The following is a 27997-nucleotide window of genomic DNA, read 5'->3' as shown; positions in this document are numbered from 1 at the left end:
AGTATTTCTGTTAATTTAAATCTAGTTTTAATCGCGATTAGTTATATTTTGAAGTTTTGATTGGAATTTTGATATTTTGAATAAACCTAGATATTTTAAAAAAATTCAGTGGTAAATATATAAAAACCTCTAATATGTAGAGAATTTTATAATATACTCCCTGTATTTTTCTCTTATCACTATAGTTTACCCTCTAATACACACGACTATCATGTAATCAATTCTAAAATTTTATATAAAAGATAGACAAGTTAAAGAATAAGAGGATAGTTTAACCTTTTTTTCATTAACACGAGATGAGAGATATATTAATCCTATGCACTTATATAAAAAAAATAGACATTATTTACAATTTAACATGAGTTTTGGTCCATATTTTCAATTTATTTATAATATATCACTAGGTTAGTATTGAGAAGTTTCACTTCCAAGAATGATCTTGTCCTCACCTTTATACAATCACTGAAAATTATTGCAATTGCAATTGCAACGGCAAATTTTAAACTAGACATAGTACAGAAAAGGACATTAAAAGAAATAATTTTTACTCAAGCAAAGGTTGTTCAAAATCCAAAACAACCCCCCACTTGGTTTGTTGCTTTTAATTGAGTTGGAGAACATTCTTATGACTTGGGTTTGCTAGGCAAGAACCAGACATAGTACAAAAGGCATCATCCTCCACATGGCAATTGACAACTGTCCCCTTACAAGCCCCTCCTCTCCCTGACTTTATTCTAATAAATAATTGCTTGAAATATAGTTGGGAAAGCAAAAGACTCTCTTTACATGGGCCAAGTCTTCAAGATGGGAACTTGGGATCCCTCCCAAATGACAACCACAATCTTAGCAAAACCTTCTTTTTTTTAATTGTAACAAAAAATTTCATTTGAAAGTGTTAGTGTATAAGGGTTGATTCAATAGATTCCCTCTCCTTCACAGGAACTATTTTAATTTTTATTACAAATGACGCGTAAATATAAGATTATAATAATAAGGTTGATAACTATAGTATAGTGATCTAGTGCTATCAACTCATTATAAATTTATGGATTTAATTTCCAAAAAACAAACTGTTTGTTTGATGGTGTGATGATAAAACAACAAAAAAATTTAAAACTTTTTATTTTTTATTTTCTCATCAATAGCTTTTCATAGTTCATCCATCCCCCACCACCCAACGTAGAAAGCCAAGTCGTCAAAGGTTCCCGGCCCCAGTCGGTAAAACTCTCCTTCCAACCGGACGTCCCAGTACACCCACACCCCAACCTTAAAACCGATCCCGAAACCCAAGAGAACATAAAATCACAGCCGTTTGTTGGAGAATGAAGGGATGGATCAAGCGTCCCCCGTCCACCAAACATGCTCTCCTATGAGATTTTCCAGCTTCGCCTTTTTTTTTTTTTTTTTTCTTCTTCGAATTAATTAATTCCTCGGCCTCTTCCTGGAAACATAGAAGAGGGTTGAAGACGGACGGAGATCTCTCCCACCTATTTTGCCTAACCTCAATTGTGATTTATACGTTCGTTTATTTCTTTTGTTCTCTCTTTTTTCCTTCCCATTTTGTTCGCAAGTTTAGGGGAGAGCAAGAGAGGAATCGAGGAAAGATCAAAGCGATACCTTTCTCTCTCATCATTCCGATTTCGGGACAAAGATTCGGGTAATTTTGGTGGCGGCGGAGACGAATTCCGTTACGGTCGGGTCTATAGATCGTGCGCTAGGGTTTCCCGTTATGGTAAATGCCCCCTTCCCCGCCGCCGCCTCGTAGGGCTGCCGCCGCCGCCGCAGCTATCTTCGATCTCCGCCGCCGCAGACGACGCAAGTGATGGATGTGGACGCCGCAATGACGGCGTCGGATGCCGACCACGATCCGACTGCCGGTAACCACCAGGATGAACCCTCGACCTCGCCGTCGCCAGTGCCAGTGCCGGTGCCGGTGCCGGCGCCTACGGCGCAGACGCAGCCGGCTGTAGCCGGACCGAGGCCGGCGCCGAGTTACTCGGTGGTGAACGCGATTATAGAGAAGAAGGAGGACGGCCCCGGGTGCCGCTGCGGTCACACGCTCACGGCGGTGGCTGCGGTAGGGGAGGAAGGGACGCCGGGGTATGTAGGCCCGCGGCTTATCCTATTCGGAGGTGCGACTGCGCTCGAGGGCAATTCGGCTGCCCCGGCATCACCTGCCGGTAGCGCTGGCATACGTATGTTTCTTATATCCCCTTTGAGTGATCGTAATTGGTATCTCTTTCTTGAAAACCCTAATTTTTGCAGAAGAGAAGGTAAAGGTAGCTTGAGTTGTTGTCTAAGTTGATTTTTGAGCAATTTCCTCTAGATGGTGAGGTTGGATCGTAAATTTGTGGAACGCCAGAAAGTGAAGTGCAGAATTTGTATAAAATTGGGGTGTTGATTGGTGAATTTTCAACTTGGATATTGCGTTGGTTCTGATTGTTATTTCCCGGGTTGCAGGTTTAGCGGGTGCAACTGCTGACGTTCATTGTTATGATGTGTTGTCAAATAAATGGACGAGGTAAGATTGAAGCTGGTGAATGTTGTGAATGACAAATGACTTTGAAGCTATGGGGGTTTTACCTCGTTTGCTTGCTCATTGATTCTTTTGTGTCATTTTCTCTGAAGTTTGTTTGATTAGAATTGCATTACAGGTTGACTCCACTTGGAGAACCACCATCGCCAAGGGCTGCACATGTTGCAACTGCTGTTGGTACTATGGTGGTCATTCAGGTATTCCAAAATAATCATGCTTGGTCATTTCTATGTATTTGATTCACTATTCTGATCTTCTCGATAAAGAAAGATATTCCAGATGAAAACCATCCATAGTTTATCTTTGTTTGTTTTATCCAGGGTGGAATTGGCCCTGCTGGATTATCTGCGGAGGATCTTCATGTTCTGGACCTAACACAGCAACGGCCACGATGGCATAGGTTGTGATCCAATCCAAGATATCAGTTAACAAATACCATGCTGATGTCTTATATGTCCCATATTGAGGCTTTATATGATTGAGTGCAGGGTGGTTGTACAAGGACCTGGTCCTGGCCCTCGGTATGGGCATGTGATGGCTTTAGTGGGGCAAAGATTTCTATTAGCAATTGGTGGGAATGATGGTAGGCAATTATCTATAAACATTAGAACATCCTCCATTGTACCCCACAAACAGTTCCAATTGTGTTTCAGCATTTCCTTTTTATTGTAGACAAGCGCATAATGTTAGGTCCTAATAAATGTTTATAGGTAAGCGTCCTTTAGCTGATGTTTGGGCCCTAGACACTGCAGCTAAACCTTATGAATGGAGAAAGCTAGAACCAGAAGGTGATGGCCCACCCCCATGCATGTAAGTACATCTATCAAAATTTCAGTTTTTCACCAAATCAGGTATTCTTTCATGTGATATAATTCATGATTTCCACAGTACAGACTTGAGGGATTTAATGCTGCACTGAAGAATTATCATGTGATTGTTTCTTGTTGATGTGGAGAAGTTACATGTAAAACTTAAAAAGTTTACTTTCAGCCAGCTAAGCTAGGTTAATTTTTTAGGAGGTGCATTTGAATTTATACTGTTCACTGAATGCAAACCTCTATGAAGCTTTCTTTTAGATCACTGTGTAACTCTGCCCACATTAGTCCAAGTTGTGTTGCTTGTGCCATTCTTTTACAAGTGAAATAATAGAATTATTTACTATAACAACTTTATACTTTTCATGTGTAAAATTTGGATGAATTTTGGTAATAGGATTCTTTACTTGTAGTTGTTATTAACTTATAACTGTGGAGGAAAGAACTGTCTCCGCACACACATACATATATGGTAAGTATCCTCTTGAATGCTCATTTCTCCTTTGGCTGTGTCCTCTTGGAGCTTACTGTGTATTCTTGTTCAGGTATGCAACTGCAAGTGCACGCTCTGATGGACTCCTTTTGCTTTGTGGAGGGAGGGATGCTAATAGTGTGGTGAGTCATGGATCTATACAAGGATTAATATTTTTATGATTAGTCTAATTTAACTAAATTTTTTGACAAGAGTAAAAATAATCTGATAGCTTATTATATTGAAGATTTTTAAGTTTTCTTTGATTATTAAGTGTGAGAAGTCCATTTATTACATGAAAATAAGAAACTCGTAGTCCAGGATTGGAACATCTTTAGAGCAATTTAGGCCATGTAACAATTGTATTCTGGTACTTGAAAATATCAACATGTCAAGTCTTGGCTGTTAGTCATTTATTGTACAGTTAATACCTTTTAAGTACTTTTGACTATTCTATTTGGATGTCTTAACTGGTATATGGATATCTATTCATTCTATTTATTTACAATAGAATACTTGCAAGACTCCTATGTCAAACATCTCTTACATATAACCAACATCGACCAGCTTTATCAAAATGGTGTCTGCACGTGGTCATTTGTACATGGTGGTGATCAGTAGGCAAATTCCACAGGAATATAAACCAGCCATATTTGAAGATGATATATCACTCTTGACTACCCATTGTATATGATTGCAGATATATTGTCCAGACACATTCAGGGTAAAAGGAAACAAGGTGCAGGTTATCAGCTAAAATATTTAAATACCTCATATCATTCCAGAAATTATAGTAATATTTGGATGGATAAGAATATGGAGTTGGGCTTTGGAGCGGGGGGTTGAGTGACAGATAATTGGTGAGTTTAGATGAGGGGGTGATTCTAGTTCCTTTCAAACTCATCAATTATATTAATTATATATAGTAACAAATTTTCTTTATTGACCATAGGAGTTTGATGGCATTCCATGTCCCTATTTTTTATTCTAAGTAAAGTTTGTCATTGAAATTTGCATGATATTGCACCATACTCTTTCTCAGTATAACAACTACCTGCATCATACAAGAATTTATTGCTTTTTGCGATTATATGAAGTGCCTTGTTGTTTATTATTGCAGCCATAATATTCTTTAGGCATAATTATATTTTGTCGCTCTATACTTTGATCCAGTATCATTTTACCTCCTTGTATTATAAAAGTGTACAGATACCTCCTTAGATTTTTCAAAAACTACAACTCCTTAAATGTTGTTTATATATACCTTAAAATTACTTCTCTGTTCTTTTGTAGTTAGAATAAATATTAGGTTTTATTAGATAAGAAAGTAAAATTTAAATCAATTATAAGCACGAATGCCACCTCTCTTAAGATTTACCTGTTACATCTTTCTCTTACCTCATCCACACTTTGGAGATAAAAAGGAGTTCTCTCCCTCTTCTCTTTCTCAATTTTCCCACCATGTTCCTAATCTCCATGGCTCATCCCTCTCTCTTCTCCCTCACCAAAACCCCATCTTTGTCCCTTCCAGTTCTTCTTCTCTCTCCATCCAAGCCATGAAGAAGCTACAGAGCTGCGTCGTCTGCGCCACCAGCAACAAGACCGTCGCTGTTGAGGTGATTCGTGCATAATTGTCCAAAAACTATTTCCCTCTTGGGAAATAAGAGGGAGCAGCATAAGAAAGGAGATGAGGGCAAAATTGTCCAAAAATAATTTTTTGACCTTCATGAGAGTAATTTAGTCTATCTAAAAAAATATTGTTCACATGCTTGGCACGTAAGTTTTAACTCACAGAAGGCTAACAAATGAATTTAGTTGTAGCATTTCAATAGTCTAAGGGTGTATTTGTATGTTTTTATAATTCAAGAGGGCAAAATGATATTGGGTCAAAGTACAAGGGGATAACGTATAATTAAACCTATTCTTTATTGATATTACTGAATTTTACTATGATATATTTTGTTCAAGCATTTTCAGTAATTCACTTGTAACCTTTTCCAATTTTTGTACTTGTAGCCATTGCCAAGTGCATATGGTCTTGCAAAACATCGGGATGGGCGATGGGAGTGGGCTATGGCGCCTGGTGTCTCTCCTTCTCCGAGATACCAACATGCAGCTGTGAGTTAATCAGTTTAATTTTACTTTCAAACTTTTCTTTCTATTAGTTCTTCTCTTGAAATTCATTGCTGACTAGGATATGTATCTTTTTTAGGTTTTTGTCAATGCACGACTTCATGTATCGGGAGGGGCTCTTGGAGGGGGACGCATGGTAGAAGACTCCTCAAGCATAGCAGGTTGTTCTCGGCTTGAATATTGTTGTAAATGGTAGTCACTGTCATTTTTAGTTGCATATTTTGATAACTTGAAGTATTATGTCCTATTGTTAAACAATGGAGGAACTTTTATGTTCTTCTTGTGGAGACTGTTGATCCAAGAGAGGAAAAGCAAACAATGTTAGTACTTAAATCCAGTTGGTCTAAGGGTAGTGGGAAACAAACAATATTTTCCTCTCAGCTTCTATTATTGTTTTCCAACCTGAATTGATGTTAGATCTGTCTAAAAATGTTTGTCTCCATCCTCTGTTAACTATTAGAATCCAAAATGGACTGGAGATCTACAAAATGCTTTCCACAAAGGAAGTATCACTTTTATACCAATTAATTGCATGCTTTCATATATCTCACTATTTGTCTTAGGAAATGTTGCTATACAAATGAATAGCTCTGTCATTACATATGGAGAAGATTTTTATTATCGCTACATATAGTTCCATGCACTCTGTTGAAGAACCTTTTGTTTGATCCAGCTTCATAACTTTTCACTCAGTTGTTTGCCTTGTTGACTGCAGTTATAAAATTATTGATCAGATGTTCTAATTCACATTGACTTTTCCATATAGTGCACATTCTTTAATCCACATTATGCCCAGTAAGCTATGAAATTGAAGATCTGTTTTTTCTATCACTTTGATAAACTCGTTACTTGCTTTTTGTGATTTCATAGCTCCATCACTGCAGTATATAATTGAGTTGCCAGTTGCTAATCAAGTGAAATGAATTGGAAAATGTCAGTGCAATTAATTTTATGCCTGTGTCTTTTACTGTGCCCTTTTGGTGGATAAATTCCTCTCCAAGATATTAATTATTTTTAAACCTTTTGCTTTAGTTCTGGATACTGCTGCGGGAGTGTGGTGCGACACAAAATCAGTTGTTACAAGTCCCAGAACAGGCCAATATAGTGCTGATGCAGCTGGTGGAGATGCGTCTGTTGAGCTTACACGACGTTGCAGGCATGCAGCTGCTGCAGTTGGTGATTTGATTTTCATTTATGGAGGTTTACGTGGTGGTGAGTACGTCAAGTCATGAACCCCTTTTTTTATATGAAATATTGTCTCAAAATGTGAAAGCAGAATGAATTTCTTAGTTGTGCTGTAACTTGTGTCTATCCTGTGAGTATCATGTCTTTACTCTCTTGCCATGTTTAAGCAAATGACAGTGACAATTCAAAGCTATGTGAGGCCTTTGATGCATACCATATAAAACGTCATCTCCTGCGTCAGGAAATAGTCATACTGATTTTATGTGCAGAAGACATCCTCCTAGTTATCTTTTTTTTTTCCCCTTCATCAATGTAGTGTCAAATTTATGAAATCTTAAGTTTGTGATTGACCATGAAAACATGTATTCCCTGCCAAGATAACTTGGGACTTTTTTTCTTGAAAATGTTCATATTATTGAAGTAAAGCTAGTACTTACGTAATCAAGATTCAGGAGTACATCGTAGATAACTTATCAGGTTTATCTGCTAATATAGAACCATTTATTTATAGGTTTTGTAATTGTTTCTAGTTACGTTCCACTTCAGACCATGTGTATAATTGTGTCCTGATTGTCCTCCAGGTGTGCTTCTTGATGACCTTCTTGTCGCTGAAGATCTGGCTGCTGCTGAAACAACTAGTGCAGCTTCTCATGCTGCTGCAGCTGCAGCAGTTGCTAATGTACAAGTAGGAAGATCACCAGGAAGATATACATTTGCTGATGAAAGAGTTGCAGAAAATGTTCCTGATGCAGTTCCTGGTGGTGCTGTTGTTCTTGGAACTCCAGTTGCTCCTCCTGTAAATGGGGACATGTATGCTGATATAAGCACTGAAAATGCCATGCTTCAAGGATCCAGGTAGCCTTCATTGAGGATAAGAATGCATTTCTTCACTTTTTAAAGATTTAATTTTGAGACATTTTTTTTAGATTAAAAATCTCTTATTTAATATAAACTACTCGAATTTAGTGGACTATATTATATGGGTAATCTTTCATGTAGGAGATTGAGCAAAGGCATAGAATATCTGGTTGAAGCCTCAGCAGCAGAAGCTGAAGCAATTAGTGCTACATTAGCCGCTGCAAAAGCTCGGCAAAGTAATGGTGAAGTTGAGCAAGTCCCTGACAGGGATCAAAGTTCAGAGGTAACACCAAGTGGGAAAGAAATACCAAGCCTAATAAAAGTGCCAGATTCTCCTCTTTCAAGTAATGCCATGCCACCTGGCGTTCGGCTGCACCACAGAGCGGTTAGTAGCTATGTCATTTTGTTTCCAGCTCTAGTTTGATTTTGTTCTCTTATTGATGACTGATCAAAATATTCTGTAATGTCAAGTATAGTAGGTAACCTAATTCTGTCATACTAAAACCATTGCATGGACCTTGGAAAACCATTTGATCTTTGTCAGTAATGGGAACTTGGATGACATTTTGTTTATTGTAGGTAGTCATAGCTGCAGAGACAGGGGGTGCTCTGGGTGGTATGGTCAGGCAGCTTTCAATCGATCAGTTTGAGAACGAAGGTAGGAGGGTCAGCTATGGCACTCCTGAGAGTGCGACAGCAGCCAGGAAGTTATTAGACCGCCAAATGTCTATCAATAGTGTGCCTAAAAAGGTAAAATTGATCATTAGAATTAAGACATACTTTGTAAATTGCTCACGGAAAATGACATTTAACTTTTGGCCAAGGGAATAATATGATACTTCCATGCTTTTCCATGAATTTTTCAGGATATTGGCAAGCAAATATGACATGAATGCTATTTTTCTAAGATGTTATTCACAAAAACTGCGACAATTTGTTTCTGTTTCAGTTCTAGAGAATGGATTTTGATAGTTGCTTATATAAAAAAGATATTTACAGGCCGAAGAGTGACCTTATTGAACATAGTGACTGAAAAATATAACCTAATGTTCCTTATTTACATATCTTGCTTCTGATATATGTGATGCTAATCCAGGTTATTGCACAACTTTTGAAACCCCGTGGATGGAAGCCCCCTGTGCGCAGGCAGTTTTTTTTAGATTGCAATGAGATTGCAGATCTTTGTGACAGTGCTGAAAGAATATTTTCCAGCGAGCCAAGTGTTCTGCAAATTAAAGCACCTGTTAAGATCTTTGGCGACCTACATGGTCAGTTTGGGGATCTCATGCGCTTGTTTGATGAATATGGTGCTCCTTCAACAGCTGGGGACATAGCGTATGTTCCTTTATTTTGTCGTGATAATATAGAATTTGCTTTAATTGAATTTCAGAAGGATCATTGCTTATTATTTAGATGGACCTTTATCTCGATACATGCCTATGATTTAGCTGAAATCTCCCGATAGTGGTAGTCATCTTTATCTTAACATGGTGCTTCCCTACATGATTTATTTCAAGTACCTTATGGTCCTTATGGCCAATTGAGCAAATTGTTACCTTCTGTCAAAATGTCAGATTCCTTTTTCTCAGAAAACCTGTATTGCTTGATTTGCTGATTTTGCCTTCAAATTTCCAGTTATATCGATTATCTCTTTTTGGGAGATTATGTTGATCGTGGCCAACATAGTTTGGAAACTATTGCTCTTCTTCTTGCACTGAAGGTATCTGGCACACAATTCACCTCTTTGCAGCACCATTTCTTAGTTAATTCAACATTTTAGATGAGATTTCTAATTAACCAACTCAACCCAATTTTAATTGTTATTTGCAGGTTGAGTATCCTCATAATGTTCATTTAATCCGTGGAAACCATGAGGCAGCAGATATCAATGCTTTATTTGGCTTCAGGATTGAGTGCATTGAGCGGATGGTAATAATATACTCCTTTTCAGTTTTCTTCTTTGTACATGAGATCTGTCATGTTGTAAATTATCATTTCTTTCTACAAAAACAGGGAGAGCGAGATGGTATCTGGGTTTGGCACCGCATAAATCGTCTGTTCAATTGGCTTCCTTTGGCTGCGCTGATAGAAAAGAAAATAATCTGCATGCATGGTGGCATCGGTCGATCCATCAATCATATCGAGCAGATCGAGAACCTCCAAAGGCCAATTTCAATGGAAGCAGGCTCAGTTGTTCTGATGGATTTATTATGGTCATTATATGAAACCTCATGCTGGTCTTTTACTAATGGTTTGCATTTCGGGTTTTCAGAAATAATTGCTTATATCTTCTTCTTTTTCAAGCAGGTCTGATCCAACAGAAAATGATAGTGTTGAAGGTTTAAGACCAAATGCTAGGGGCCCGGGTCTGGTTACATTTGGGGTCAGTGCACTTGTGTGTTTGATTTTTCTCCTGTATATCATTTAGTGCTGTTTTCTAAAGCTTTTCACTTGTTACTGCAGCCTGATCGTGTTATGGAGTTCTGTAATAATAATGACCTGCAGTTAATTGTACGAGCTCATGAGTGTGTCATGGATGGTTTTGAACGTTTTGCTCAAGGTCATCTGATCACTCTCTTCTCTGCCACTAATTATTGCGGTAGGGGATCATTCTGGTTGACTGTGCTTACCAACATGCCTGACATCGTATGCCGTTTTTGCGCTCTAACTTCTCATATATCTGTATATAGGAACTGCAAATAATGCAGGGGCAATTCTAGTTTTGGGCAGAGACCTTGTGGTCGTTCCCAAACTTATTCATCCTTTGCCCCCTGCAATTAATTCACCTGAAACATCTCCTGAGCGTCATATTGAGGATACATGGATGCAGGTGAAAGATTCTGTCCCTGGAGGATGTTCGTTTGTGATATTTGTATCATTCATAAGTATGATATTTGTGTAGTGTCTTATTTTGTCATTCTCCTGTGGTGATCTCAGGAGCTTAATGCCAATAGACCGCCAACCCCAACCAGAGGCCGTCCTCAAGTAGCTAATGATCGAGGTTCTCTTGCTTGGATATAGTAATAGTTCTGCATCAGATATCAGATCTTGATAGTTCTCTACATGTCAGACTCTTCTTCGGGTATGCCTGTTCTTTTCTTTCACACAAGGGATCGTGTAATCACAAGCCGGTGATCTGGATGTGATCAGCAGGAAGAGCAAGTTTTGCTGAGGAGCTGCTGATTTGAAGTAAAATGAGTGATTTACATGTAACCTGACCATCCTTTCCACTTGGTTCACTACATTAGAACTACTACGCTGATCAGAACGGTCTCCTCCCTGTGAAGTTTCACCTGTGTATATTCAGCTGCTGGTAGATAGGCGAGTGTATGTGATCTTTACTGTGTCTCCCATTGGAATGATGAATAGGCTGATTCGAGTAGGTATTCTTTGTTACATTTCGATTTTTCTTTCAGGAGGATGTGATAGTGTGGGTGAAAATTATGCGTTCCACTCATCAAGGGCAATCTTGTATTATATACATTCCTCGTTGCTGCACATTTTCACTGTAATTTCTGTGAATACGATGTAAGTTCTGAGTGGGTTGACTAAGAATTCTTGATTTATGAGGGCAGGCCTTTGTTTGCCTTGTGTTGCACGTATTATAGAAGAGTATTGTTTTCTCCGCTAACCTCTACTGTATGAATCTTGAGTAGGTTCCTGCTTTTGAGAATGACAATTGGCCTTGTGTTGCACGTCCTAGTTGGGTTACTAGTTATAGTTGTGGGTAGTCCCTAAAGGATCGAAAGGTTTGTGATTGGAACCATCAAATCGGTGGAATTCAACTGACTTGGAATTCTATTTTTATCAAATCCGCTGTTTAGAACTATAAAGTGATGAGATTTTAATTGATTGTATTTCAATATATCTAGTGAAATCCAATGATTTGATCATTTGATGTCGTATCCTCATTCTGTTACATTATTATTGAGACTCATGTTATAAGAGGAAAGATAAATATAATGAAATAAATTTCATCCTTGTTTCAAACAATAAGATTAGATAGATTTCATCTCAGTTTCAATATTTTCTAGACATTAATTTTCAAATGAAATCAATTGAATTTCACATTTAATAGGTTTCAGACGTACCCTACTTTCTCTCGAGACTGCAGCATCTGTGAGGATGGAAGTTCTCCATAAATATAGAGTAGCCACCAAAGTGGTTTGAATAGCAAGAATCCCTTGTTTGAATAAGTGAGGAAATTTAGTCAAGCTTAACGTGCTCAGAAGAGTAAGTAGTTGACCTCACCATGGCCATGCAACATGAGTACATGACAAAATATGAGCAAGAATTGGAAAAGCAAAGAAGCCGAAACATACTCAGTTGGCCTTATCGTAGACATTTCTGAAAGCCATTCCAAAAGATAATAAGAGCCATAATGTGCACAGCATGCCCATTTTTGAGTACTACGATGCAGAAGACAAACGGAGGCTAAGAAGAAATAAAACTTTTACCAATAGAAGTGCATAACTTAATTCATCAAGACCTTGTTAATTCAGCAACGAAAAAAAAAGTAGCAGAATTAATCCATATGAATATATGTGGTAGACAACTAGATGGCCATTGAATAAAGATAATATCCTTGATCTCTGGACCAAAAGAATGCACTAAAATCATTGAATAATGTCAATACAAAGGTGAAAAAAAAAATGAACAAGGAGAATATTTACGATAATAGAACACTCAGCTGCTGGCATCTTTTACCAAGAAACCAAACTTCACCAACAGCTTGGGATATATATTTCTTTTGGGTTAATGTTACGCAGCATAATGTACAACTGTGATATAAGACAAAACCTCCCATACTGAATTACTGTAAGCAGCCTATAAGAGCTCAGGATTTCATCAAGGGTCATGTAGAACAGTAATATAAAAAGGATGTCCACGGCCCACACCAGAAGACCATATCTTCTCTTCATCAGCAGGTCCCCCCTCAGATGGTTGTAGCCTCCAATGCAATTCATAATTTGACAAATTGTATGTTCCAGGTGCCAAAATGCAGATACTCAGAGGAACTTTGACCATACATGCCGGTGCCACACTAAGTTGAGTGGAACTTGCCGCACACCAAAAAAACGGAGGGGTACTTTCAGATGCTGGTCTCTGAGGGCGACTACCTTCGACAGTGGTGATCAACTTTTTGTCATTTGCCAAAGAAACATCATGCCATCCTCCATTGCTAGAATAATCAGTGGATTGAGTTGTATCATTGGACTGATTTGTCTCTGGAATGTTATTGAATGTAGCAAGCCTGACAGATACAATATTTCCAGTACAATTGTGGATCGTAACATGAAGATTAACCTCACAATGAGAATTTGAAAAATCATGATTAATTGTGCGAGGTCCAGCCATATGCCACCATATTGGGCTCTTGCTGGTGATACTGGAACAAAAGAGAAGTCCATCAGTAATTTCAAGATCCTTGAAGCTCAAAGCCAAAAAAAAAAGAAAAAGAAACAACCCTAACTCCTATTTAATGTTCAACTCTTGCCTGCAATGGCATGCATGATTAGAGAACAGTTGCTGGTTTGCTCCCGGCTCAGAAGTGGAGTCGCTTCCTATCTTCTTTGAGATCAATATGAAATCAAGAAGGCCCGGATACCCCTGAATCATGAAGAGAAATAGCAAAATTCAGACAAAATTAGATGTTAATATTGATGGGACCTCATTAGCTTATTTGTTCTTAATATCCAAGTATATGAAACTATCAAGGATTCAAGATAACAGTCATATCCAGGTATCTTTAATTGCATGAGACCAACATGGTCTACGATTCTATAGCTACATGGAATAAAACAAAAATACATGAGATATGCTGCTTGCATGGATTTTTCAAAGATATGTAATAGAGGGAATAAGATCTCAAAAAGACCGAATATATCTACATGAACATATTTCTAGGAATCATGGAACATAAGAACTTTCCAAAAAAGGTCCAGTTAACTATTCTTTTGTACAATTTTCATCACATATGACTACCATAATGTTATAAAAAGCTAGAATTAGGAGATGATGAGCTCTGAAGCATTATTTTGATGAAGGCCATGGAAGATAATGTTGAAGGCATTATTTTGACTACCCGCTGCCCACTGGGGTGTCGTTTAACAATAGATATGCCTCAAGTTGTTAAGTTCAGACACACCAAAAACCTAATGGAATCCAGAAATTAGTCATAAAAGCATGTTATATAGCAATTTTATTAACATGAGGAACAGAAGAACAAATAAAAACTATTCGATGGCATTAATTAGCTTAAAAGGTCCAAAAACTATAAGGGGGATGACCTTGACCTTAGCTAACTTTCCCTGGTGATATCTTTCTTGATAATGAAACTCGGTCAAAGGTGACCTAGATACATCAATTAACCAATCTTTGCTTCCCTCAGAATCCACCAGTACATCACTTCCTTGAACAGTGTAGTTGCCCTTTTCACTTGAACTTGTTCTTAGATCCTGAAAAATAAAATAAGCCTGTGAGATTCTAATAGGTAAAGAAGAATCTAATGCACCGGAAAACAAAACATAAATTGAAACTGGAAAATGTGATGATAATCAAAAGTAAAGTCTTCAGTAGAATATTTAACTTTTCTACAAAGGGTGCGAAGAGAAATAATAAAGAAATCTTCCCGGAATATCTATCTGCAGCAGGTTAGTTATACATGGTCAAGCTTCCAGATTAGTAATACATGGTCAAGCTTCCAAACCTTTAGCTTGAAGAAGCAAGATAATCCCTGACCCGCAGATATTGTTTGCATGGAACAGATAGAAGCGCAAGAAGGCAATGTTGATATTGCCCAGTGATCACCAACACAGGACAACTGATGAAGTTTGAAAGTCTCGAAACTAGTCCTATTTACTATGTCCATGTGTACAAGATATTCTTGCAACCTTGATGAGCATGGGCTAATAAGGAATGATATATCTAGTGATGGAAGAACCTGTAAATCAAAGTAACAATTAGTTGGAAAATCCATCTGCAAAAATCAATTGCTGATTAAGATGAAATCGCAACTGGAATGGTACTAGGATCCAGAGAAATAATTATCTAAAAGGCCACAAAAAATCATTAATTCGACAGTGATCCACAGCATATACTCATGTAAGAACTAAGAACAAGAAATAATCAGCTAACAGGAAGGTGCATTACTTGTTTGAAATTTATGTTATACACTAGAAGTTTCATTGACCATTGGTGCCAAGAGAAATGTGCAGTTTCTGAATATTAGAAGAGTTCACTAGAAATTAATTGAAGATAACTTTACCGGGTTACTTGATGTTCTTTAAAGAAAAAGAGCTAAACTAGAAGTTAAGATTTCAATCAAGGATATCTAAAATAATATTTTCATTGCAACTTAGCACATAAAGATGATATTCTTAATGCGTAATCGCATTCAAAGTTTTTGAACCATCTAAATAATTTGAACTTTCAGTAAATTCTTTACCTCCAAATTATAGTGCATGCGCAATGTACGGTATGGCATGTCAATAGAGCAACTTTCCATTTCATAATATAATGATATATAAAGAGAAATACTTCCAGCAATGCCAGAATGAAACCAAAGAGGCCATGAAAATGCTGCCCCTCCTTGGATAGTAGCCTCCTACAAAAGATGGAGAACCTAAATGTCAAATCAAAATATTCATAATAGAATATATCAGATGATCATATTTCAGATTTTGCTCTTCTTACTTTGGGAAATGAAAACAAAAGACTATTGGATATATCCTTAGTGTTTGCTGACACATGATCGCTTTCCAAATTTTCCTTCTTCTCCAAGCACTGTGGAAAATCTAGATCTATGTCTGGTGAACTACTAGGAATCAAGAACCTCGGATGATTTATTTTCATTTTCATGTTCTGCAAAGTTCAGGCACAAGTGAGAATGAATATACACCAAAATATAGTGCAACTAAAATATGTGTAAGGCAATGACTGGATGGGAGAATAAGAAATTTTCATCAAAATTAGAACTCTGCGCTGTCTGAAGTAATATATTGGAGGTAATCTTCCCAAAACTTCTGGCTTAGAGATTGCTTCTAAGATGAATCTAAGATGCAGAAGAATGGTATGATGAAAATGGGGGAAAAGAACTGCATCAAAAGCATATCATATCATACCTTCACAGGATATTCTGAATGGTTTATCAGTTTCAGCATGACAAGCCGTAAATCACCTGCAAATGCTTTTGTGGGCATGCAGTCAATATATCCTTCAATTTTTGGTATGCCCTAAACACAAAATTTGGGCGTCAATATTCTCGTCTTCCAACAAAAATATGTGAGAAAAATGATTGGCACAAACCTTGATCACAATTAGATTCATATCATTGCTTAAAGATTGCCTAGCTCCCTTCTTCCCTTTCTTGTTCTTTTTCTTTGCATCAAGCTCAAAGTACTGAAAACCGACCACTGAATCTGACAGGATCCACCTCACTCCAACTAATTTTAGGATACCTTCCACTTTTGGAGTGACTTCAAGTTGTATCTGAAAATCGGTATAAAGAGGGGAAAAAGAGAAATATTGGATATAATCCATATCACTGACGATTGTTGGACAAAGAGAAGCCTGAGAAACTGTAGATATAGACTAGCTAACTTAAGCAGTGCAAGTGAAGATAAACAAATTAAAAAAAAAATGTAGTGGAACCAAGCTGCAACAACAACAAAAAACCTTTAGTCCCAACTATTTGGGTCAGAAGTGTGTATCTTACGATATATGATCAAGCAAATTAGGATCATATTATACTTCAGTAACATTTCCTACTATGGAGTGCAACCAATCAGTTATATCATTACATGTCTCAGCCTATTGATATTACCCACTACAACCATCAATGAAATGCAAACCTGCAAACTACGTAGTGGTAATTACAACCAGTTCTGACTACTTTGTCCACCAAAGAACTCCATTAAGCCCTCCTGCTATCAGAGTCACCATCAACAAGAACTTATCAGCATTTCCTTGCAGTAAGTATTGCAGCTGTTACACCCTTGTATAGAACATGCCTTTTGCACATTTCTCTAAATGAAGAGATGTTCCAATTCAGAACAAGAGTAACTAACTAGCCTCAATGAAGACCTATATTCTTTACCACTATTAGAAACTTCACTTAATGGAGCAACAAGTAAATTAAAACTAGCAGCTGAATCATCAAAGGGGACATCAAAAGTGAGAGGTTGATTGTAGGAAATGTCTTCCTCACACTCGTATAGGTGGACTTGGTTCTTACAGTTAGAGGGTACCAACAAGTCAACGTTATGGAGGATATAAAGTTCGAACATCAATCATATCTATATTTAAAACATAAAAGGTTGCACTTGTCACATCCTTCAGTGTATGTTTTATGAGGCATCTATTTGACATGCTCATTCCCTGACACAATTTTATGTGAGATACCTCAGAAACATTTTTACCAGCTTGCTTTAAGAAGGAACTCAGGTTCAGAGAAGTAAATAGCAAATGAAGCATAACATTTTTACCAGCTTACTTATGCGAAGTCCTGTTACAGAATTTATTGATCTTTTAACAGGTATAACTGAATAAATAAATAGCACATTGATATCCATCTAAGAGATGTAAAAAAAAAAAAAAAGGAAATTAGGAGCTCCATGTCAAAGGTTACCCTCTTAGTTTCACCTCCTCCTAATACAACATGAAGCTTTGATACTGTGAATAAAGAATTTTCACCATTTTGATCCCTGCAATGACCAACCACAAGCAGCATCTCATCCTGCTTGTTCCAAATACAATTGTTTTCAAAAGTAAAAATAAAAGAAAGGGTGCAAAGTGCACGAGGCTCCCACTATGTGAGGTATGGTAAGGGCAAGATGCATGCAGTCTTGGTATTGCCCAATTACTGGGATGACTATTCTACAATTTGAACCCATCACAACAAGGTACCCATTGAGAACCTTTACCATCACACTGACTGCCCCTTTGTGTACAAAATCAACATAAATAATATTTACCTACAAGAAGAAGGATTCTCGAAACCAGGATCTTCCTTTACTGCTACAGATGATGCACTTCTATCTGCACAATTGACATAATTTAATCCTTACTATACATGATTTTCTAGCAGATTTTAAGCAGCTCAGTTTCTACAGGAGAACATTGCAATTCTCATCAGGGATGAGAAATATACCAACATTTGATGCCTCAGAACTTGACGATAGCTCACATATAAGTGATATACCAGAAACAGAAATAGAAATTTGTAGAGGATTTGTAAGCTCAAGGTTCACCTTAATTGCTTCTGCAATAAATCAGATCAAAGTTCGTGAGTAAAAAATGAAGGACCCATTCAGATGCACTTCCCAATTGATAAACATCAACATTATGAAACGATAACAAGACATCACATCAATCACAAAATGTATGAGAGCATGCATTAGTCCATTTATTGTTCCGTTGCTACTAATCTTCTGCCAATTATTTCACACTGAAATTTACTATCACAACAGGTTCTAGTTCCCACTTCAGTAGTTAGATCAAGGTTGTCAAATTCATGCTAGCTTGCATATTAAAAAGGACTTTTGAGCAAGCTGCTACACCATACCTCCAGCCACACAAACACATGAGTCATTGTATTTTCTCAAAGGGGACGATTTTGGTTGAGATTCCAGCCAGTTAGTTCTGATAGTCAATCCCGAAGGAACCATTTCTTCTTCCAAGGCTTGCCAAAAGCTTTCACTAACACCAACCTGATGAAGAGAAACAAATCACAGACGAATTACTTATAGATGGAGGTTTTAAAGATATACAAGCTATGGAATATTAGAATCATATGGACATTGTTTGTTTTCCATACATCCAAGAAATGTTTATGGAGGAGAGATAGGGTTTCTACATGTAAAGCAATAGAATCTATCAGAATTACCAACTACCTAAATCTGATAAGAATACATTTCCGCATAATGACATAACAAAATAACAAGACCAAGTCTGCAAGAACAAAATTTAATCTAGATCATATCCGCTGGTATCTTTATTGCTTAAAGTGTACATCACAATAGTTGCTAGTGTCCCTATTAGTGTATATACTGCCAGAGTCTCTTCCAAACCATTGCAAAAGGGGTTGGGTATTTTCAGATGACATCACCTAGATGTCATATGCTCCCTTATCCTTATCCTCAAATATGGATAAATGTCATTCAGGAGTCTAGAGCTCTGTGTAACATCTCTTCTTTTCAGTCTCAGTTGCTATAGAAAAGTTTTCGTCAAATTGAAGATCACGATAAACATGAATTGATAAGCCTGACAGGAGACGGATGGAACTCTTTTTCCCCAAGAATCATCATGAAATAATCGGCATGTGGTAGCACTGACAACAACTATAATAAAAGACTGAATCAGTGTAAACATGGTAAGAAACTTCAATGTCTAATACTCTAATGCAATGATTTAACTCATCAACTTGAGAACTGGAGACTGAAATTGTTGGTTTTAACAACAGTAGATTTATGCTCTACTACAAGCTTCCATGCAGCGTCCTCAGGGCAGGAGAAAAAGATATTAGAGGATATTCATTTAAAAAAATCCATTGTCCAACAGTCACATGCATAGACATCCATTAGTACTGCTGATAGCAGGGATGAGCTTACATCTGCAGCTGATGCATAAGTCCGATGATCTTCATAGACAACTTTAAGTGATGATACGTTGATAACAGGAAGTTGAAGCTTGTATACATCAGCCGTCTTCCCCATACTCTAATTTACCAATGGTCACTGACTGTCAGCAAAATAAAACACTTTCCATGAAGAAATCAGGAGGTTCTTGAATACTACCTGAACGAAATTAAAAAATTCGGTAAGGAACATGTTTTGGGTCACCGATGACTGTTGGCTGCATGCTAGAACCTCCAACATGTGCTTGACTGCCACCTCAAATAACCCAATAAGTCCATACCACCTGAACAATGTAAATACTAATGAAGTGTAACAGAGAAAAACCACTGTATAAAAGGAGTTCAAAACAGCCTCAGTACCTTCCAATATTAAAATGAACATGATCATTGATGTAACTCCAAGCATTTCCTTCGTACACAAAAAGAGCATTTCTATATGCTCGGATAGCATGGTGTCTCTGCAATTTACACGGAATATTTAAGGACAGAAGTTTTGACAAGCTTCTAAATTGCTCACAACATTGTCATTTCCAGAACAAAATAGAAGAAATGTATACCTGATCAGAAATATAGTAACGATTACCAGCTAGAATGAGATGAAATCCATACTTCCGCAACATAGGTGGATTGGATAACAAATAGCAGCATGATGCTTGCTCAAGCATCACAGCAGCAAGCAGAGAAGGTTCCTGAAGAACAACATTCAATAAGCAGCAATCACAAGGTACATCATGCTTCCGCGTTCTAGCCTTTACCTCATTAGAAATGCGGAAATACACAGTGGATGCCTCCCTATACTGTCCCCTGGCCTTGAGCATTTCGGCCCACCAGAGTCCACACCTAGTAGCATTTCTCTGACCAGAAGAACCAACTTTCTGCACAGAGATTATTCAATCACTAGCAAATAGAGCATAAAACAATAAAGTGATATACAACATAATGGTCAAGTCAAAAGTTACTTTCAGTTAATACACCATAAAAATTTGGGAAAAGGAAATCAAATGATGGTAACAAAATCAACTGGTCGGATCATCTTGGCAATATGATCCACAATATTATCAGTAGCAACAAAGATGCTGTCTCCTAGCTGGCACCAACAGAAGGAGAAAACCAAAACATCAAAAACCCACAACAATAGACCAGCACCAAGTAGGGTTGATTGACTCAAGTTTACACGACACAAGCAAAAAGATTTAATACAAGAAGTTTGTTGTCCCTAGTTTGACGAAAGACTGTTTGCAGCAAAATAGCAGATTCATTATAACATCAAATTTTTAAAACATGAAACCAAATAACTTTCTCCATGTTATCCTCTTTGTAAATAACAATAGTCTTAAGCTCAATAGAATAGTCATCATTCATAATAAGTTGATTAGAAATATGGAATTGTAAGAAAGAAAGGGCACCAAATACTTAAGAGTTTAATACTTGCAAAAGAAAACTAGCAAGGTAAACAAAGAAGTAAGATATCTAAGATGGACTATGTTCCTCCAAGCTTATGAAGGGAGAGCAGCTCTCTATTTATGGAGCAATTACACAAATCAAGAATTATAAATTTATGACATAGATCCTTTAGCATGATGTTTTTGATCTTCCAATCAGGTTTCAGCTTGATTGAGAAATTAATATATGCTACAAGAATAAGATATGTAGATACCAAATATGTACTGAAAGCATTTTCCATGCAATACTCGGATTCCTTTCTTGATTGATCCAGCATAAAGTATGAAAGTCCACTCATTTCCTGCAGATAAATTTGAAGATACTAAATTAAGCAAAACTGTCAGCAAGAAATACTCACGTCCTGATATATAGACATAAACACAAAAAATGTTCTGGAGAGGCAAATAAGAAAAGGATATGGTTTGTCGGACAACTTAAAAGGTACAGGATTGTAGTTCTCATATCTCAATCAAGTCGTACATTATCTGTGCCAATATCTGATTTCGACTGAATCTAAATCAGGACAGTTCCTACATTTGCTCACTAAATTGAGCTTGGGACCCACTTATCATGGGCATCCAATCTATTGCCAACCCGAGCTATGTCATTAAAATGGACTTGCTCTTGACAAAATTTCCTCACTAATTATCTACGCAAAAGAAATTGAGAAGTCAGCTACCTGGGCACCGGCATAGCATTTCCATGATTTATCAAGCTTATAATCAGTGGAGAGTAACCGGTAATTTGACAATGCAAGTTCATAGTCTCGCAACATGAATGCATAATCACCGAGGACTCTTATTTGAGACTCAATGGAGCTGAATGTATACCTGTTAAAAGAAACAAGGAAAGGACGAAAAGGAGATAATGACATAAAAAATACAAATTACAAAGGTATAAATCTAATACTGCCTGCTAGATAACTTACATAGGAACATTAGGGGCTTCAGGAGTATCATCTTTTCCTTTTCTCCACCACAGATTTTTTATTTGGTTTCTAAAGCCCTTCCTTGTCGCAGAAACCTAATAGAGAACCTTGATAATTTAGAAACATGATATACACATACTCTAACAATCATGAAATGACATACCTGCTGATTTAGGACACGTATCTTTTGCTCCATATATGGAATGATATGATTAGAAGCAAGACCTTGCATGAAATCTTTTATCTAATAAAACAATCAGTTAAATTTTACCCACAAAGAGAAAAACTACATCCTGAAAAGTGAATAATATTTGATGCTATTTTTATGAGTATATAGGCAAACTTATAATAGATGAAAGCTGGTAGCATCCTGATTGATGCTACATGCTTACCCCATTCAGATCATCCATGTTAAGAGAATAAGCAATATCATGACCATGCAAACCATGATTTTTCTGCATACAATTGTAAAACAGATATAGGATTATTAATCCGTCTACTGATTTTGGAAGTCAAAGGCATTAAAATTTGCTGCCCCCTAGGAGTGAACTTACATAGGGTAACAGTGAAATATCTTCGCCATTAACACCCTCTCCTCGAGCAGAATTAATGCACAGCAATCTACAGTCATTTGGACCAAAAGTGCTCCTCATTTCTGCCAAAATGCTGTTTGCTCTTTATATAAAAAGATAAAAAAAATTAATCAATCTTCATAGCAAGTGTCTTAAAGGAATTGATAGTTATCTAGAAGTTGAGAAATTATGTAAATAAAAATTTGGAAACAAGAGTGGATGTAAGCAGCAGCAGGCAACAACAACAACAAAAATACTGTAACACTTGGATATATAATATGATTAGTCAGGAAGTAAATCATTAATAATCACTTTTGTGTTGCTATTTCAGATCAGTGATCAGTATAAGTTCCGAAGAATCCTTCAACACTAAATTTTCTCCTCTAGAAAAGACAGCAAATTTTCTCTACTTGATAAATATTGGCAGACGTAGATCATCGATGCATGTTACATGACCAAAAATTGAAGCCATCAATTTCTTAAACTTTAAGCTCTACAACTCCTAAATCAGACAATGGACGTCCATGGATTACCTCAATCAAGATAATCCAAGTTATTCCTTCATGAAGCAATGCATGGTTTTATTCTTATTTTTTTCACTTTTTATCATATTGCCAAATTTCAACGACATGCATCTTTGGATGCAAAATTGACATGCCACTACATCCCACAACTGCCGAACTATTACTCAAGAAGTCAAGAACCAAGAAACCAAATATATGGCTCTCAAACTGAACAATATTTTGGATTGTACAAATTTTGTAGAATCAGATCCTTACGTGAGGTCAATACACTCCACTAGGACTAACTGATCATGTGAACTTACCACGACATATCCCAGTGTTCATGTATTTCTTTTATAGGTACCTTGTATCTTTGTAACATAAGTTTCATCATATTAGAGCATATGGAAAACAAATAACTAATTAGATCTATCTCATTAAGCTAGTACATGAACAAAATCCAAACATTCCTTATCCTGATTGTTTGATTCCAATAAACAAGCCATCCTACAATCCTATCTCATAACAAGTACATTGTTGGTAGATTAGTTCTGATGACTCAGATGAGGCTCCCTGACATTATACTTGTTCCAATAATCATTTATGGATAAAAGGAGATTAATTCAATTTTATGCATGATGGAAAGCAAAGAGTACCTTTCTGGTGTGCCATCTTGGTTATCATGCAGTAGAAGATAATGCTTCAATATCTTTGGGTCCATGACACCATCATTTAGAAGAGAAGGCAACTGATCTGTGTTGAAAAGATCGACAAATCTATTGACAGCCTGTTCGTCCTTTGATGAAACCACCAAAAGACCTGTAGAACAAATCATGTGCATGAGCTGAGAATTATACTCATATGAAAGTCAAAAGCAGTCATGAATCATGATATTCAAGAGAATAAGCATTTAAGATATTCAAAATTCAAGGACACTTTTTGCATAGACAAGCTTAAAAGCTCACATGCGACAGGATGGTCAAATGATTCATGCTCTGAAAAAGATACCGTCCGTATAAGCTCTTTATTGAATAACTGAATCCACTGTGGGCATAAATCAGATTCAGATTCTGCATTAAAAGAAAATTTGCAAATCGTCAACAGATAATATGACAAATTAAAAACCAGCATTGTACAAGGTAAAGTTTGGATATTACTTGAATTTACTTGAATTTGTAACATGTATACAAGAATCAAAATTCAGACTAACACTCCAGTACACTTATCATACAAGATGCATACAGAATCTTCAGTCATTACAGCAGTGCAAACCAGACATCTAAGAACATAAATAGAACTACATATGCTAGTAAAGCAGAGCCATGATTTTCTGCAGAAAAAAATTCAATTTAGCGGTGATTGACTGTCATCCAATTATTCAATCATCTCCAATTGACAGGTTCAGATATAGTGGACAAGCCTAAGTAACAAAATTTATGGCAGTGACCCATATATTGCATATGTTGGCTAGAAAGTACTTCTAAAGAAGTGATGTGTTCTCCATTGCAATCCTGATACTGCCATAAATGGAATGCCCTGGGCATTTCATCTAGCTATCTCAATCCACATGCATAAAGCATATAATAACTAGTATTGCGGAGGAAGGAAATACAAGTAACAAACACGGGAGAGAGAGAGAGAGAGAGAGAGAGAGACCTTTGTTTGACTCAAACTCCTACAAAGCATTACTATACATCAAGCATAATCTCTTCAAACGAATGTAATAAAGACAGTGTTGGACTCTCCATAACTCACAAAGCTCAAATTTCTTGTGCTTAGTACATAGATTTTACAGTTCACATATGCTCTTACATTTCAAAAATAACCTCACAAATGTTTCAATTACTGGGATGCTATTGTGTAGTGATAATGTGAAAATTTAGCATTTAAAATTCGTATAAAGTATGGATAATGATAATCAAACAAATTAATCATTTTCTGCAAACAATGAGTATAGTTCACCGACTAATAGCCTACCATGCCCTCCTGCTGTACTGGTGTTTTCATACTCACTAGTCTCCATGGTCCAAATTCCAAAAGAATGACAGAGCTGGTCGCTACTTGCTAGTCAAGCCTAGTTAAAAAGAAAATCAGGACTATTGCTTATTTCTAAAGATTGCATATCACAATTACTAGGAAGAGTCAGGTGGATCTTTCTTTTTTTCTAATTTCAACAATCATGTAATTCTAGAGAAAAAGTCTCAAACCCCACAAATAAATAAAATTAACATAGTGCAAATGAAAGGCTAAAGCTGCTAGCAGAAAGGATGAGATCTCACTGCTTAGTACAGTTTCAAGTTGTGGAGGATCAGAAAGCAAATCAGGAAGAGCCTTTTCACTGGAGTCAGAAACAACCTGCTTCAAATGCTGTTCTGCAGCCTGTTCCCACAAGTTAGTTACCAAATTATGATACAGTCATCTTACCAATAAACACCACATTAAGTAGCAATAGCTTATATGCAGTAATTCCTTTAAAGTGAAGGCTCTTAAAGAAGAATCCATTGGCCAATCATCAAAGGATGTAAAAAGCGTGAAGGGCTTTGATGATAAAAAAAGATGGAGTGTAACAATGAAAAAATGGTGGAGTTTTGAAGACCGGAACTTCTTCAATTTTTCTTTTCAATTCACCTAAATCCATCAATATATAATTTGTCATTTAATATAAGAATGTGTTCTGTTGATGAGAAGTAGAGGGAAAAAAATAGTGCAAGTGTCTAGTGAAGTCATTTCTAGTAAGTAATCATAATTTATTGTTGTTTAAAAATTGAAAGTGCATAATGTGCAATTAATGATTGGATACAGTATATAAAAAGGTGGGAGGTGTCACTCTCTTCTTTTAAAATAAGAAGTGAAATGAGAGAAGCTAAAGATTTTAGAAAAGTAAATAATTCATTTGTCACTCCACTTTCTTCATCCAAGCACAGTAAGCAATGACTTTTAAAAAACTATCATTTTCTTTCCTTACTTTCCAATCGGCCAAACATACCCTAAAAATCAATAATAATAATTCAAACTTTGACCAAAATTATGTCGAATCCAAACTGCAATAACTGTAGAATATAAACCTGATGTAGACTCAAATAACATTTTAGGTTGTATTTGTCTATGTGACTTTAGCTAGATGTATGTGTTATCTATGCCAAATTTACTGGATTGACACCCAAAGAACACTATCCAGTATGATATCTATTAAATCTTAAGAAATGTATCCAAGACTGGTCAAGAGCATGCAACTTACAAAAAATAGCAGGTAATGAAACATTACCTCATAGTTTTGCAGCCGTATGTCAGAGGCATACATGAGCCTTAGCTTGAACATCTGCAGCCTGTAAGGTTGGTCAGCTGCAGTACGAACAGGAACTGAGCAAGTAAAATTAATTAGACAACCGGTTCAAACCACTACAAGAATGTTATACATAAATAACAAAATAAAAGAGAGGAGAAAATCCACACCATCAATTTTCTTGAAAAGGGAGAATGGGAGAAGCATCTCAATAAAATTAAGCCCGTTCTTCTGACAGGCATCTTCAACGAGAGGAGTTGTAAGAACCATGACTACTGGAGTTATTTCTTCCAGGAGTAGTCTCCCTAAATAAGATTTGACTGGATCCATCCTATTGTAAAGATAAACTGATATTTCACCTCTGATTAGGAGGATGGACTGCAATCACCAATGTTATGTACCCGACAAACCAATGGTAACTAACCTCTTCATTCACATATACACTCACGAAAATGAGAGATATCCAGCCCAAAACCAACTAGCTCAATCTGAATAAATAAGAAGTTACAAGCTTAGAAGACTGCGTGTATGCACTATCAAATCTTATAAGCGCTATATTGTCCAGAAATAGATAGAGAACCATGGAAACAGTTTGAGGTGAACCACCAATTTAACATTCTGTCAAACTATTTCCCAAATTCCAATTATAGCAAAATAAGGAATTCCCCGAACCAGGAAACAAGAAGCGAAGTGAGAGAGAGAATATCACAGAATTCAAGAAAATCTACCCACCTGCAAGCTATAAGAATGCGACCAAAGATTCGGCTTTAAGATAAACAATTAGTGTTGCATTCCTCATGCAACTAATGAAAAACAAAAATCAAGAAGATCACACATGTTGAGATAACTACCGATAAGTATGATCAAAGAACCGAGAGTGCAATCATTTACTCGAACTGGATACCTCTAATTATTCGCTATTCATCTATAGAAACGTAACCAATTCAAGAAAACAATCAATTATTCAACTTCGGGACTTCTAATGACAACCGCATTCTTCCCCCCAAATAATCGAGAGCCAAGATCTACCAGAGATATCTGCCTATGACTTAAAACAAAAGTAAAAGACCAGATCGGAAAAGAGGATCGGGCCCAATAGCTACCTCTGGGCAACTCCACGGAACACCGTTGAGTAAGTTTTCGACACCGGAGAGAGGAAGGAAGGAAGAAAGAGAAGAGTCGACGGAGAGACCTTGGAACGTGAAATCCGGACCGGCTCGATAAGCCTCGACGCGAGCCCGAGCTGGCCGAGCTCGATTCGACCGTGGATGGCTCGAGATGGCGTATGCCCTAACCGACGAAGAAGGCGACCCAAGGAGGAGAGGGAACAGCGGAAGAGGCCGCGGCTGCCACCGGAGAAGGTCGTCGATGGCGGTGCCCAAAATCCACGCCGGTTTGATGGATTATTTAGAGGCGTCCGCTGGGAATGACTTAATGCTTTGAGATTGGAGTTCTCTTTCCTTTGTTGTTGTTTACGCATTTTAATCCCTCACAAATAGCAGGGTCTTTGCGAAGACGTCCTTTTAATTGAATAAGACCCTCAAATAATTTGCAAAATAATGCCCACTTATAATAATATGAGATTATTTGCATTTAAACACATTTCATTTTCGTTTTTATACCATAGACCCACT

The 27997-nt window shown here is 37.0% G+C and overlaps 2 protein-coding genes across 9 annotated transcripts; one reads left to right on the top strand and one right to left on the bottom strand.

Annotated features, from left to right (window-relative positions):
* The first annotated feature begins 1327 nt into the window (after nucleotides 1–1327).
* On the top strand, nucleotides 1328–11630 carry LOC140796589 (serine/threonine-protein phosphatase BSL2 homolog). Of its 2 annotated transcripts, XM_073149652.1 has the most exons (21): nucleotides 1328–2195; nucleotides 2461–2521; nucleotides 2655–2733; nucleotides 2857–2936; nucleotides 3025–3119; nucleotides 3247–3346; nucleotides 3897–3966; nucleotides 5840–5941; nucleotides 6036–6117; nucleotides 6989–7168; nucleotides 7723–7996; nucleotides 8141–8384; nucleotides 8579–8749; nucleotides 9096–9334; nucleotides 9635–9719; nucleotides 9830–9928; nucleotides 10013–10212; nucleotides 10307–10382; nucleotides 10463–10598; nucleotides 10690–10829; nucleotides 10937–11630. In XM_073149652.1, the coding sequence occupies exons 1-21, from the start codon at nucleotides 1823–1825 to the stop codon at nucleotides 11018–11020; spliced, it is 2970 nt and encodes a 989-aa protein (XP_073005753.1). In that variant the 5' UTR covers nucleotides 1328–1822; the 3' UTR covers nucleotides 11021–11630. The 2 variants fall into 2 exon arrangements, with proteins under 2 accessions (XP_073005753.1, XP_073005752.1); XM_073149651.1 differs by having other exon boundaries at nucleotides 1495–2195; nucleotides 9830–10212.
* A 954-nt stretch (nucleotides 11631–12584) lies between these two features.
* LOC140796381 (uncharacterized) lies at nucleotides 12585–27765 on the bottom strand. Of its 7 annotated transcripts, none has more exons than XM_073149389.1 (30): nucleotides 27556–27765; nucleotides 26788–26851; nucleotides 26534–26694; nucleotides 26346–26440; nucleotides 25360–25459; nucleotides 24046–24150; nucleotides 23737–23899; nucleotides 22560–22680; nucleotides 22398–22460; nucleotides 22169–22249; nucleotides 22006–22100; nucleotides 21757–21907; nucleotides 21292–21378; nucleotides 20390–20509; nucleotides 20192–20323; nucleotides 19995–20092; nucleotides 19795–19918; nucleotides 19609–19716; nucleotides 18564–18708; nucleotides 18150–18260; nucleotides 17974–18037; nucleotides 17628–17703; nucleotides 16307–16489; nucleotides 16123–16233; nucleotides 15695–15862; nucleotides 15447–15605; nucleotides 14709–14942; nucleotides 14290–14457; nucleotides 13497–13609; nucleotides 12585–13388 (listed from the first exon to the last, which is right to left on the bottom strand). In XM_073149389.1, the coding sequence occupies exons 2-30, from the start codon at nucleotides 26793–26795 to the stop codon at nucleotides 12848–12850; spliced, it is 3885 nt and encodes a 1294-aa protein (XP_073005490.1). In that variant the 5' UTR covers nucleotides 26796–26851; nucleotides 27556–27765; the 3' UTR covers nucleotides 12585–12847. The 7 variants fall into 7 exon arrangements, with proteins under 7 accessions (XP_073005490.1, XP_073005489.1, XP_073005492.1 ...); XM_073149388.1 differs by having other exon boundaries at nucleotides 27467–27745; XM_073149391.1 differs by having other exon boundaries at nucleotides 14296–14457; nucleotides 27467–27745.
* Nucleotides 27766–27997: the final 232 nt, after the last annotated feature.

This window comes from Typha latifolia, chromosome 10 (genome assembly GCF_019914945.1).
Source record: "Typha latifolia isolate L0001 chromosome 10, TyphaL0001v2, whole genome shotgun sequence".
Classification (NCBI taxonomy): Eukaryota; Viridiplantae; Streptophyta; class Magnoliopsida; order Poales; family Typhaceae; genus Typha; species Typha latifolia.
Note: the sequence above shows the minus strand (reverse complement) of the source record. Positions and strands in the feature narration are given on the sequence as shown.

Bases quoted from the DNA above. Each gene is read 5' to 3' on its own strand.
- LOC140796589 (XM_073149651.1), top strand. From the start codon at position 1,823: ATGGATGTGGACGCCGCAATGACGGCGTCGGATGCCGACCACGATCCG. The intron at 6,118-6,988 runs GTTGTTCTCGGC...CTTTTGCTTTAG, and splicing joins AGACTCCTCAAGCATAGCAG to TTCTGGATACTGCTGCGGGA. The intron at 10,383-10,462 runs GTCAGTGCACTT...TTGTTACTGCAG, and splicing joins CGGGTCTGGTTACATTTGGG to CCTGATCGTGTTATGGAGTT.
- LOC140796381 (XM_073149389.1), bottom strand. The intron at 24,151-25,359 runs GTGAGATCTCAT...CTTTTAATGCAG, and splicing joins ACTTGAAACTGTACTAAGCA to AATCTGAATCTGATTTATGC. The intron at 13,610-14,289 runs GTCATCCCCCTT...TTCATGATTCAG, and splicing joins GAAAGTTAGCTAAGGTCAAG to GGGTATCCGGGCCTTCTTGA.